Source organism: Harpia harpyja, chromosome Z (assembly GCF_026419915.1).
Source record: "Harpia harpyja isolate bHarHar1 chromosome Z, bHarHar1 primary haplotype, whole genome shotgun sequence".
NCBI classification, from domain to species: domain Eukaryota; kingdom Metazoa; phylum Chordata; class Aves; order Accipitriformes; family Accipitridae; genus Harpia; species Harpia harpyja.
Genome location: NC_068969.1, coordinates 23,154,955 through 23,168,608, shown reverse-complemented (window position 1 = coordinate 23,168,608; position 13,654 = coordinate 23,154,955). Strand labels below are relative to the sequence as shown.

At 45.3% G+C, this 13,654-nt stretch overlaps 1 protein-coding gene across 13 annotated transcripts in view; it reads right to left on the bottom strand.

Moving 5' to 3' along the window:
- The window catches only part of ITPR1 (inositol 1,4,5-trisphosphate receptor type 1), a 185,799-nt gene that overhangs the window by 53,741 nt on the left and 118,404 nt on the right, over positions 1 to 13,654 (bottom strand). For all 13 annotated transcript variants that reach the window (XM_052778069.1, XM_052778068.1, XM_052778071.1 and 10 more), the window contains 2 exons: positions 11,216 to 11,348; positions 9,595 to 9,785 (listed from right to left, as the gene is read on the bottom strand). In XM_052778069.1, the coding sequence (XP_052634029.1) occupies positions 9,595 to 9,785; positions 11,216 to 11,348 (324 nt within the window). The remainder of the gene's footprint in view (positions 1 to 9,594; positions 9,786 to 11,215; positions 11,349 to 13,654) is intronic.

Sequence of the window (13,654 nt, the reverse complement as noted above, 5' to 3'; positions counted from 1 at the left end):
TACCAATAAACAGGGGAAAGCAAAGCCCCAGCAAACACCTGAAATTAAAGCAAACTGCTGTCATCTCCCTCCCCATTTCTCTAACGCCAGTAAACAGCAAATACCCCCTGAACTTGACTAGTCAGGGATATTTCAAAGAGGAAAGTCCCTCCAGATACAAGAGAAAGATCAGCTATCTGGCTTCAGTTCAGGACATTTTATTCCAACACTACAGAGAAATTATTACGGGGATGTTAACTTGCTTGGGTTATCCGGACAGGCTGCCAGCATGAACTAATGCAAAACTTCTGTGCTACTTTATGTTTGCGGAAAGAACTTGCCACCCCCGTACCGTTTCTTATAGCTGGACTACTTCAAAGCAGCCACATTTTAAGGGGAACTGCACTTCTAACACAAGCACTGAATGAAGTACAAATGCCAACCCTTTGCATTGTGCCTAAATGTACTTCCACTGCAGAAAACTCAGACCTAACTTTTCTTTCTCTCCCCCTCATTTATTTATTTTAAATATCACTGATACCCTCTCTTGAAATCTTTCATACATCCTGGCTCGCTAAAGATCCATCACTCTGGGGCGTGAGTGATGGATATCATTAGTCTTGCATAGCTTAAGGAAATGGCAGCTGAAATATTTCATGCTGAACATACTTCACAGTTTGAAATAAACCCATAAGGAAAATCTGCCAGAACACCTCAATTGCCTATTTTATTTGCAAACTGTAAAATAAACTTTGTCCTGAAAGCAGAAGGGGGACTTCCCAGCTCTATTTTCCACAAATAAGACAAAGTCTCTGTCACGGGCATCCACACGCCATCCTGCAAGGCTCTACTCTCAGCTGGAGAGTCTGCCCCACCTTATGGAGGATGTTTTTTGGGGGGGGTACAAGCATACAGAGACAGACCCGTGTCAACGCTCGTCTTTCCCAACCAGCTTTAAATGGAAGCAGCAGCAGAACTGCACCACTCACTTCAGGAAGAAGCCCTTATATCCTACACGTTCTCCTACTGCAACGCCCAAAAACTTGATGCAATTTAAAGTCATTTCACAAAGAGGAAAGTAAGAACCAGCCTCACAGAAATACGGTCCCCTCGTGCCCTTCCAGAGCCAGCACAAAACACCCGGGACAGTGAAGTGACACTGGATGATCACCAAGAGGTGAAGGCACGCGGAGGGAACGACAGGTAGGGACGTGACTGTGGGGTTTGGGGTTTAAATCCCCCCCGCAGACAGAGCAGATGGCCTCCAAAGCGTGGGAGGCTCGGGGGCCTGACCTGCTTTCAGCACGGAGCCTTATTTGAGTTCCTCCTGCATACATGTGGGAGCACGCACCCGCCGGGTCACTCAGTTAATCTGTGCAAGGCTCTTGCATGGCAGGAGCATGAATCCCACTTCCTTACCGAACCAGCAAGCTCTGTGTAGGTGTGAGAAACAAGGAAGTCTGCAGACTCCCCAAACGAAAGAAAAAAAAAAAAAAAGTGTAAGATCTTCTTGAGAGACAGAGGAATTAAAGAAAACCATAGCAACAAGTCAGTCCACCTACCCAAACCACCCACCCACCACCAGTTTCATTTGCTGACGCACTTCAAAAACAAGCTGGCTCCTACCCGCTCTGGAAGGTGAGCAAGCCCTGAGAGCTCATTAAATTCCCTTCTCAGCTACTCTTGTATGCCTGCAGCTAGTGAGCAAGTGGGATATAAATAGAAGTTATATAACATCGCTTTGTTGATTCCTGTGCTTACCAAAAAAAAAAAAAAAAGGCAGCATGACCTTGTTTTTCTGAATAGCTTGCCTCTGCCTGCTTGTGGAGGACTTCAATCCTGCTAGGGATCATCTTAAAAGTTTACATTGAACCTGGATCCCACGGAGCGGACCAGGGAGAATTAGCGGTTTACATCCCTGCTCCCTACAGGACCAGGATCACACCTGAATGCCTAGAGGATTGCCACGCGAGAGGCCTGTGGCACCTAACGACCATGAACGACGCAAGGCTACCATGACTGGAGGGCAAGCAAGGCAGCTGGACCCTGATGTAGCATCTCTCCTCTTTTTTTTTGCCTATGTTGCTCAGTCACACAGATGGGCACCTCAAAATCTAAACATAAAACCTCCCTTTGGGCAAAAAGACTGAAAGATGCTGTGATACAGGAACGCTGATGGCCCAAATATACTTCACAAAGTAGGATCAGCTGCAGCTCAAGTTGAAAGACTGCGTGGTATCGTTACCATCTCACCTCATCCACCCTGTTCTCAATCTCACCTATGCATCTTACTGCGCCCAACAAAAGTGAAATCATCTCTGCAGGAATGACTGCTCGCAGCTTTTCGCTCTGTCTGTTATTAGTAGGGCTTGTTTGTTCTTAACATGGTGGTATCTAACAGGTAAGTGAGGTTGAGACTTCCCTGTGCTAAATACATTAAAATACACGTGAAAGAGACAGCGTGCTCCTACAGGCTTGCCATCTTGAGTCTCCTCACGTGCTGCGGATCAACAGAGCATCAGGACGTAGATTTCCTCAGCGCTGACTTAATTATTAGTGCAGGTTCTGTGCCTTGTTTTGAAGGTAGCTGCGCCGTGAAGGAGGGTCTGGATTTGCAGCGTGCTTCATTTTGGAGAGGGTTCTATTTCACAAAAGGACAAGATCGCTGCCCACAGCTGAATGCGATGGTTGATGTAGGTCCTTACCAACATTTACCTTTTTTTTTTTTAATGTCATGTTCTGAAGTAACATAACCAGGATGTGAAAAAAAAATCATGGTGTATTTTAACTTGAAAAAAACTCATTAAAATGGTGAAGGACATAGGTGATTACTTAATACATGCCGATAGCTTGCTGGTTTTGCATTAGTTTCCCAAACAGGTATTATTAAAACAATGTAAAAAAATCCTACATCAAAGAATTCTGCCTGCTACAAACAAACAGTAGAAATTTTAAGACACATTTTTTAATCAACGACCAAAAGTTCTCAAATGCTATTTACAGAAGTTTAGCGATCCAAAGGTATTCTTGCCTCTGAAGCATTTACCATCACGTACGATTTTGTGTGCTCGCAGCTATCTGTGACTGTTGCAAATTTTTTAAGTAGTAAATCTGGTTTAAAATGTCCAAACCACAAGCCCTAAAGCACCATTGTGTCACTAAATCTACGTTTTGTACCACCAATACTTCTGTAATATTTTGTAAATTTTTCTCCCAATTTAGAAGGGCAATTGCAGTCACAGAGAAGAAGAAACTAAGTCTTTCGGCAACCGAATAGGACAGGACACATTTAGGCCAACAGGGAAAGTGAAAAAAAAGCGGGTTGACTGGCTGGTTCCAGCTATTCCACTGTTGACCTTTTTAGCGTCGCTTAACCTTCCATTTTTGTCACAGTATTTCACAGCCAACGCTACAGCAAGCCGAAGGACACAGACCTGTCCCCGAGTCACTGCTCCCTCAAACCGGGGGGCTGCGGCAGAGGGTGACAGCAGCGAGCCCCCCCTCCCCGGTAGCACCCCGGTCCACTTGGGTCCCGCGGCTTTCCTGTGTGCCAGAACCACAAACAAGAATCGGATAGCTCTGGATTCAATTCCTTTTGTGCATCAATTCTGCAATTATTTAATAACTATCCGTCATCTTTGGACAGTCTGAGGCACCGAGTGTAGCAAAGGAGACCACAATTTGCCGTGCTGGAGTTTTCTTACTGGTGGCGATGGACAAGGAGAAGCGTTGACTAAGTCCAGGTCCGTGTATGGTGCAAGACAGAGCTGGAGACGGGAGAGTCGTGTTAGTCCAGCATTTTACCCAAACCAGTATTTCCTACTAAACCAGACTAATGAAGAGCTGGCTGCTGTGATTTCTGGTATCTCGCTTGTTCGGAGCCCCCCATGGTACTTCTGCAACGGGCAGCACAGCACCAAGCGGCCACAGCCCCTAACCCTAACGAGCACTCAAAGGAGGGCACACAAAATGCATGGCTCCTCTTGGCAGGCTGAACTGAAGAGCTCTAGAAGTTAAAGCAACTTGAAGCCACACAGCTTTTTGTACAGTCGCATCTGAAAGGAGCCTCACACATATATGGTGAGCTCCAAACCTTCCTTGGCTCAGCACACTGATCTGCTCTTGCCATGCGGCGATGGAGGCACAACTCTCCGGTCACCAACGCAGGCTCCTTGGTGCTATCTCGAGTCGTGATGGCCCCTCGTCCACATCCCATACTCAGCTGCTGGGCGAAGGAGGGCTGTAGAGCAGATCCCATCATCATCATCCTCTGTGCAGGAGCAGTGACTCTCTTCAGATGTCTTAAAGCTAGGAGCAAATCCCACTTCCTTCCTGAAAAACAATCACCTTTTCCTTGGATGCTGACTCCCATCACCTCATCCTCTGTGTTTGCAGCCCACCTTGGGAAGAGCTGTGGACGAAGGGGGAAAGAAGGTACCACCGCACTTCAAAGTGGTAGCGGTTAAAAAATGCCTGAAACTAAACTAATGTCATCAACTGCATTTTACCTTCCCTCGCTGAAAATACCAACACATGTGCGTGTGGGTAATTTGTCACGCAATCTAACTTCTGAGAAGATCCCTAATTAAACGAGCAGCAACCCAAGTCTCCGTGGAGAGGCAGTTATGTAAGGGACTTTACTTGCCATTAACTTCCACCGACCAAGGAAACCCGAAACTCTACGGAGGTGAGGCAGAGTAACGGCGCATATAATTTTTATTTAGCAGATGAGAGACAAGCGTTACAGGAGAAGTCCTCAGCAATTTCCTCCGCTGTCATTCATTTGACAGGGTTGCTTTAACGGAGGAAAACTCGCCGTGTTGCAGAGCGCGCAGGGAACGGACCAAGCTTTCATCTCTTCCGAAGGAGATGCAGCTCCGCGTGGAGCGTGCCTATGAGGAACAGCACCTGCCACGCAAGCTCCGGCAAAGCGCACCACGCCAGCATCCCGGGGGGACGGGTACCACGTGCCGGCCGGCAGCATCCCAGATGCAGGGCATGCTCGCCCCTCGCCATTTCGGAGGAGAGCGTGGGGCCAGCAGGACATCCCCCCCCGCCCCAGGGCTGCTCTGTGCAGAACCGCTGACGCCAGCTCCCTCGAGGTGGATGCTGAGGGTTATATAAATTAATAAAGGGGTTTATGTAATTTTCAGTTCAGTGAGCTGCAGCATTTGTCAAGTTAATTTGTTGTCCGGTTTTGACCCTGCGGTTCCACCTCTGCTTCTGTCTCCTTACAAATGAGGGCAGGCTTCCCACTGAAAACCAGAGCTCCTGCTGAGCGGGAGCGACGAGCTCACCGGACACAGCCTCGACACTTTCATCACCATCTCTGTTAACAAAGAACCTGACAGCATTTCTAAGTGAATTCTAAAACCTAAAAATAACCCAGAAGACTTTCCATCCAGAGAGCTTTAAGTGGGCAAAGATGTCTGTCTTTCTCCTGGAGCAGTTAATTTATCACATCCATGTTCGCCCCTATAGCAAAACACAGAGTAGCATGGGATTCAATGTGCCATACGCTACCAGCTTAGCTTCTTTCCTACAGGTAAACTAGGAGCATTTTTTCTTGTCCTGCTTCTCCCCCACATTCATTTTCTTAACAATACAATAAAAATCACTCCTGCCAATTATAATAAGGAACATTTCTAGATTTGCTTTTCTGCTAGAGTTGGCAACCACCTACTTTGCCTAGCCATAATATTGGCCCTGCATGTATCTAATGAAACAGTTACACCTATTCCAGTTATCCCTTCCCAACATCATGGGGATCTCTTCTCCCACTGAAGCTCATGGGAGTTACCTGGGAACTCCCATTATTAACCATATTACAATCATCATGTGCAAGTTCCTGTGTGTCAGTACAAACCTTTTGCTTAACTTCAGGCCGAATTAATTTCCCGTGTGAAAACCTGGAGTTAAGAAAATGCCATGCAGGGGTGACACGTTGCTGGCTTCGCTGCCAAAAGGCCTTTTTACATAACCTGTCCCTAACCCACCAGTTTCCTATTCTCAAAGGCCTGTAGATATAAGCAATTTAAGTTCAGTAAAAATTATTCAGACCAAGCACAGAATAAACTTGTTCAGAATACTATAAATGAAGACCTGTTAATAATAACCAGAAAAATTGTGAAATGGAGATAAACTGTGTTAGACCTCAAAGACAAAGCTGTCTGATTAGGCTACGCCGACTTTCACAATGACAAATGTATCTGATGCAAAATGAACACAGTTATTAGTCCAGAGACTGAAGATGACTCTTCCACTGGCAGTTACTGGAAACTGCCACAGAACTTCAGAAAATCCACTCTGCAGGTTGCAGAGGTTGTAAAGCCCTACCTACTTAATCTGCAAAACTTACCAAAAGGACATAGATTAGAGAAAGATCAGGATAAAAGACCACGGCAAGTATTGTGTTCATTTTCCTAAGTGCATCTAGTTTCCTTAAGCAGACAAATTTTGCAGTGTATTTTGTAAAAATGAAATCTTACTAAGTAGGAGACCATCACATTGCTGCACTCAATAAATCTTTACTGTACTGTGGCGAAAGACTGCTTTATAAAACCTGTTGGACTTGAAGCTGTGCAGACTAGCGAGTACCCCATGCAGCTCTCCTGTAACGGCAGTGCTCCTGAACAGCTGGGCTGCACCCAGGGCCTTCTGTATTTTCTGGGGGAGCAGATAAGCTATTCTTTCAATGTGAAGAAAGAAAAGCTTGGTTACGTGAATTTACCGTCTCAGGACGCCAGCTTAACTTGGACACCGTTCAGCAATTACCCCGGGAGATACGGACCTTCGCTTTGATTCACCAGCGTGGAGCTAGCTGTTCTCCCAGAAGTTAAGCTTTGTGGTTGGTGTTTTCTTCCATTAAAGTTTTACTTACTTGGCTTTCATGACTAAAATACTACCGAAAGATCAGAGCGCTGAATATGTGCTGTTCTTGACTGACACTGCAGTAGTCCCCACGGGCTGACTGCGCTAGAGCCAGTGCAAGTAAAGCAAGGCATCAGCAAACTCACTCCCTAGCACCAGGAGATTAACCAATACAGAGGTAAGTCAGGGAACACCTTTGTGCACTGATAAACCACCTTTTTTTCCTTTTGCTATCAGGCCACTGGATTGCTATAGCACACAATACCTGCATTACAACTGCTCCATAGGTTATTTTCAATAAAGTCTCATCTGTGCTTTGCATGCATGAGTAAGAGCTCCTGGGTGTGTCCAAGACCTCAGAGCTTACAGCATTAGCTGTAGGCATCACAAGTCATTTGGTTCCTAAAACATTCTGTACTTTAAAGCAGCCTACACCAGAGCCCCCTCCCAGCCCTTCGCTGCTGCATTAGCGCACATACACGCACACGCACCGAGTAACTGCTGGCTGCCCAGAACATTTTCTAAAGGTAAAGACAACTACAAAGCACTTATTCCTGAGTGGGAAAGGACGGAAAATAGTTACTGGTTTGCGGAAGTAACATTTATAAAGGCAAGAGTGCAACAGAAACTGCCAGGACCATAAGGCGGGCGGGATGTGAAAGCATTGCACCATTTGCTGCAAGCATCCTATGCCAGCAGCTCATTCCTAACCGCATAGTTATTTTACAGACTCCTGGCTCCCAGTTATAGACAGCAAATGCAACCTAAAGAATCTCCCTTTTTGGTAAAAAAGGTGTCTTTGGAGATTGATTGCAGATTTCCCTGTTTGTTTTGACCAGATGAGCTCAGGAATCTGCTTCCAACACTGATTCGCACACAGCGGGAAGTGACTCGACTCAGTCCATTAGTTCTGGGCTCCAGCACAAGCAGAGGATTTCTCCACATCATGCTGGTGCAGAATTTGTTTTTCCTTCCAGCATGACAGTGTGAGGTTACCTGAGGCTCCCTGAGAGCTGGGAAGATAAAAGCTCAGCTTCCTTTACATTGGAGAAGAGCAGGAAATTTAAAGGAGTGACTCTCCCCAAGGAATGTGAATCCTGTCATTGCAGTTTAAGGTGACATTTAAACGCTCAATTCCCACTTTGTCTTTTGCAAAAAAGCTTCACTCTAGAGCATATACACAGTGGAAAAAGGAGGGTACTGATTACAGAGACAGCATGAAGGAGGCCAAAAATGTTCCCTCTCCTCTCAAGAGAAGTTTGCATGAACACAGGAGGTGCTGCTGTATAGATCTAGTGCATGTTTTAACCATAATGACCAATTATAACTAGCCAGGATTCAGCCCCACGTTACACTTAATCAAATCTTACCACACACTGCTGCCCAGACGATACAGCTGTTCTTTAGCACATCTCTGGTCAGGTTTGAGCCAGCCACTTCCATGGGACCAAATCCGTTTTCACTGGCAGGCTGGTTTTCCATCAGATCAGCCACTTAATTCAACTCACCGCTCAGCTGCACGAGCCGTACGAAGAGGGGACCAGCAGAGCTGACCAGAACAGGACGGGCCGTTTTGGCAACAGCCCATACTGAGGTTCGACTAAGCACAACGTGGAGTGCTGCCCTCAGTCTGGTCAAACATTTCTCCCAGAAGTTGCCACGGAGGTCTAGTTAAGGGTAACGCTGTAAAGTGCGGTGGCTCTCTGCTGCGGCAGCCATACCAGAGACAGACTGCGTCTTTCGGTAGTTTGGTTTTCAGGGTAGAAAAATAAAAGACTGGGGAGTGGTAACACTATACTGGGAACAGTGTGCCACACATACAAGATTTTTTTAGTTCTCTTTGCCCAAGCTCTTCTGAAAATGCTAGCATGTTTTATCTTTAAGTACCTAAATAAATGTTCCTAATTAGGATGCAGCACAAATGGCATCAAATTATAAGCCTAAATCTGTATGTATATCAAACATTTGGATGTATCATTTCTCCGAGTGAAAGGAACAATCTGCAAAATTTGCCGCCTTAAACAAATCACCAATTGTTTTGTTCAGATGTGTGAAACACATTGCAGCAGGGTAGGAAAGGGGTAACACTCTCTGGAATAGCTACACATAAAGCCCATTGTCCAAGACAGAAAGAGACTGTTTGCAAACAGAACACACGCAAAGTCAAAAGAATAAAATGTAACGTATTCAATAATCTTTGTAGGCATATTTTGCCGTAATAAGGTTTTACTTTCTGTTTGGAAGAATACCGTACAAGCTAGTTGGTGTTACGTTCATTAAAATCTATACCAGGCACAATTCTCCTTTAGGGAAACAAAATCCTTATTTAAAACACAGAAACGAAGGACAGCAAGATCACAGGAGGACTGTGGTGGTCTGGAGTTTACTGTTATTTTAAATTCCAGTCTGAAATCTAACAACTAGTTGTAAAAGTCTCTGAGCATGTTGCAGTTGCTTGAACTTACTCATAGAAGTAGTCACATTAACTCACACTACAAGGCTGTTTTGTTATACATTCCTCTATATTGCCCTGGGAAATACCTCAATGACCTAGTGCCCATGCAAACACTTAATAAGTTAACTTTTGCATGGTAGACACTGATATTTTTCTTAATTACAAGTCAAAGATCATTTAGTCATTTCCCCTCCCATCTCCTTAACCTCCTCAAGTTTCCTGGATTTCATAAAAACATTTCCCTTGCCAACATGTTTTAGTTATAAGCTTGAAGTTTTCCATCTCCCTACCTGTATTGTAGTGTTCCCACCTTCCAGAAGGGCAATGGCTAGCAGGATGCTCTCATGGAAGACTCTGTCACTGGTGGCATTCATGATGAGATCTATGACCAGGTTGGATGCACCTTCTTTATCCAGATGACACTGGACATCTGCCAAACTCATCTCACCTCGGCTCATTGAACTCGATCCAGAGCTTCCTCCTATAAAGGCGATCACAAGAAACAGGCTGAGATTCAAACGCCGCTGCCCTACGGTGATGGCACCTCTCGTCTGGTTTAAATTATTAACCTATCCTGAACGGTGCGCACACGTTTATTAACAGTGATGAACTCAGCTCCTAGCATTTCTGCAAGGAAGAGTTTGTAACTTAAAGCACAGATCGGGCATGTTATAAGATGGGTATTTAACATCGCTTTAACATGTGCGAGTCTGCAGGAGGTGGTGTCCTGAGGGAGGACAGCCTGGGCTGGCAATGGGAAATGGTTATTGTCACTGCTGCCCTCATTAGCAGCAGAAAATGGAGAGATGGCTGCTGTATTGGAAAAGGATTCTGCAAACAGTGTGGATTCAGGGATACAAAGAGAGGTAAAGGCTCTACGGGACCAGCCAGCGGATGGAGAAAAGGCAAAACAAATTCCAGAGGATGGCAAAGCCAACACTACGGTTCCGTGCAATTACAGAACCGTGAACTTCATGGATAAACAGACCAAACAAGAGAAGCAAGCAAGAGTTTGTGGAAGTGGCAGGAAGAACGAGGACTAAAGCAAAAGGCTCTAGAAAGTAGAAGAGTATGGCAGCAGGCAGCACAACACAAGGACTAATGAAATACATATCAACTTCAGAAAATACGTGGGAAATAGGGTTTTTTGGGGTTTTTTGTTTGTTTGTTTCTGATCAGGCCTCCTTTCAACAGGATTACCCACTGTCTTTATTTTGAAGAGGCAAAACCCACTGAACTCTGTTTTGACAAAACATGCTTGACATTACTGACTTTTTTAGCAATGGTCTCAAATTAAATAAACTGCACTTTATAACTGACTTCAAACCGAATTTTTGCTCATCCTACCCTGCAATCTCTCTGTAATACAATGAAATGTTTTTGTTTCAGATATGGTTAATAATCTGACACCCTTATGAGCACATCTCCAAAGTATTATTGCAAATATTAAATTGACCAGGTTTTCTAAGTACATCCATTCAAAGCAAAGTCACAAAATTCAAGCCAACCCAAGACAGTCTCTGGAAAGTATAGAAAGCTCTGGCTGCTCAATTTAAAGTACTTTCTCAAATGCACTCAGGATAAAAAGAACAGTGCTCTCAGCCGCATGAGGAAAAAGCAGTTGACACGATTAGAGACAGGAGAGCGGTGCTCCACTCAGCCTAAAGCAGAATCCCCCAAGGAGAGTTAAAATGCGTTGGAGTTTCTAAAGCCAGGAGTGACCTGCAAGCAGGACTTCTTCCCCATCCATATGGATAGCTTCTTCTTTTGGGGGATATCATAGAACAGAACAGTAGGGGGAAAAAAACCCCTGTTTCCCCTGTAAGGTATGGATTTGTCAGGCAGACACAGACACACAGCATCTGGCAGGGCAGATCACACGAACTGCTGATGAGCGGGAGCAGGTCCTACCTCCTGCCCCGGCTTTGCTGGTGCCTCCGGCAGACAAGGGGCCATTGCCGAAGGTGGTGAGGCTCTCGCGCCGTCCCGCCGGTCTCACATTGCCATAGTAACGGTTGACCAAAACTTGCCTGAGTGCCTCACCCTTGATTCAAAGAGGATAATGAAATCATGATGTGAGCTTAATGAATAAACAAACTACTAATATTCAGCAGCAAGGGGACTGATGTTATCGTTAGCCTACTCGTAGTGAGGGAGGGGAAACCGAAACCCTGGAGATTTGGAAAAATCCACTGAGCATCTCCCAGTGTGCTTGGGCAGGCTGGGACACCGGGAGGGGGGGGGGTCTCATGGGGCTTAAATAAGATTACAGGTTCCCAGCACCAGAAACAGCTACAGTTCAGTTTTTGTGTAAAGCTTTCTAGACAGATTTTATTCTCAAAGATTTTTTTTTTTAATTAAGATCTATTGTCTCAATCTTAAATGTAAAAAACTTGCATCTGTACGGCACCAACACAAAATGAAGAGGAGGATTAGAGAAGGAGTAACATTAGAAATGGCTTTGCGAGCGAGCAACCCCATCTTCTCAAACCTATTTTGCCATTTCACCAACGTTACAGGGACGCTCTCTTGCCTCCCCTCCATCAGCCAGTGATGCGATCTAACGCTGTCAGCCGCGCGAGCGGAAACCCGAGCGATCCCCTGCTGCATCCCAGCTCTTTGTTCCCTGTGTCCCCGCTGGCAGCCGCCCAAGCCGCCCGGTCACGCCAGCAGTCAGCATCCCAGCACATGAGCCTGCGGACACCGCGGGGCACCGGTCCTCAGATAACCCCGGCATCCCGGTCCCGCAGCCCGGGGAGCTGCTGGCACATCCCCGCGGAGCACGCACCGTGGCTGTCAGGGGAGGCCAGAGGAGACCAAAACACCTCCCAGGTTGAACGTTAACCTGTGGACCCTGCGCTGCTCCCACTTAAGTCTTTACAGGAATTCAGAGAGCCATCCAAAAGCTGGCGGCGCTGCCAGCAACGGGCAGACATGCAAACACCGCAGTTGGATTAACAGATTTTTACAAGGTCTTTGTGCAAAAAGGAAAATGGGTGATTGTTTTACCTGGGAGCTACTGCTCTGCTAACGGCGGCGTGCTGTGGTGACAGCAGTACCAGCCTGAGACAGTGTTTGAGAGAGGGGAGGAAGAGGGTTTTCTGGGGATTCCAAAAAACAAAACAAAACAAACAAAAAAAATATCCATCTAGCCAAGAATAATGTCATATTAAAAATCTGTCAGGATGAACTAAATTATCTTCATCTCCATTCACAAAACAAGTGCTTGACACTGATTTTCAGTTGCACTTCAAATGAAATTAGTTGCCTGACTATAGATTCAAAATGTCATTAACTACAAGGTTTAGTAACATTAGCTGTCATGCAAGTGAAACCTTACTTTTTAAACTTTCACAAGAGGCCCTTTAAACACAAATAAATAAAAGGAACAATGTAAATGTGCATTAATTGCCTCATACAAAACTCCAGCACTGCCACAGTCAAGCTGCTTTTGATACAAAGTTGGCAGTAACAAAAGGTAGCTTAGTGAAATCCTTATACCCCAATGCACTGGCAAGACAAAAACCTGTCTGGAAATTAACAGTCCTTTACCAAATTTCAGACGTGACTTCCAAACAGAGAAGCCCAACACCTGCCTGCAGCTGGTCAGGGATCACTGCCCTCCCTGCAAGGCTGGTGCTAATATCAGGGCTCCCACTCTCTGCTTCTTGTCACTACAATTTAGCAGATTAAAAATTGTTCCTATAGATTATTAGTGTGAAAGCTGCAGCCCAGGAGCTGCATTTTACAGAATCAGATGGGGACGGGGGAAGCAGCAGGGAGACAAGATGTAAAATAAACACAAAGAGAGCTTGCCAACCAGCTGCTTCCAAAGTCCCCCAAAAAAGAAAAAAAAGGCAAGTTACTTTGGAAGCAACAGTAGAAGATGATGAGCACTTTTCCAAGGGGCATACGCTTCCTATCACCGCTTGGGCCAAATAGTGAACATGTAGGAGAGGCAAGAGACTCAGTTGAAAAGCTCAAGCAAATTCTTATCCCAGAGGAACTACTCTGACTGACAGCAACATGAGAGTGTTTAGTACATGATGTAGTGCTTTAACCATATTTCTGTTCTCAGTCTGGCAGGTAAGGAAGGCTACATGACAGAACAAGGCCAAGCCAGACAAAAAACCCCCTTAACTACATCTTCCTTCTACACGTGTACTGATTAGAAAGGCAACTTGATACCCATGCAAGCCCTATGCCAAAAATCAAGTTACAATGGAGTTCTCACATTACCTTTTTCCTCTTCTGTTAAACTAACTGGCAGTTGTTATATCAACTGGCATTTAAAAATGGTAATTTCTACTACTTACTACAAAGCTAACACCACACATCCAACCCCAAGAA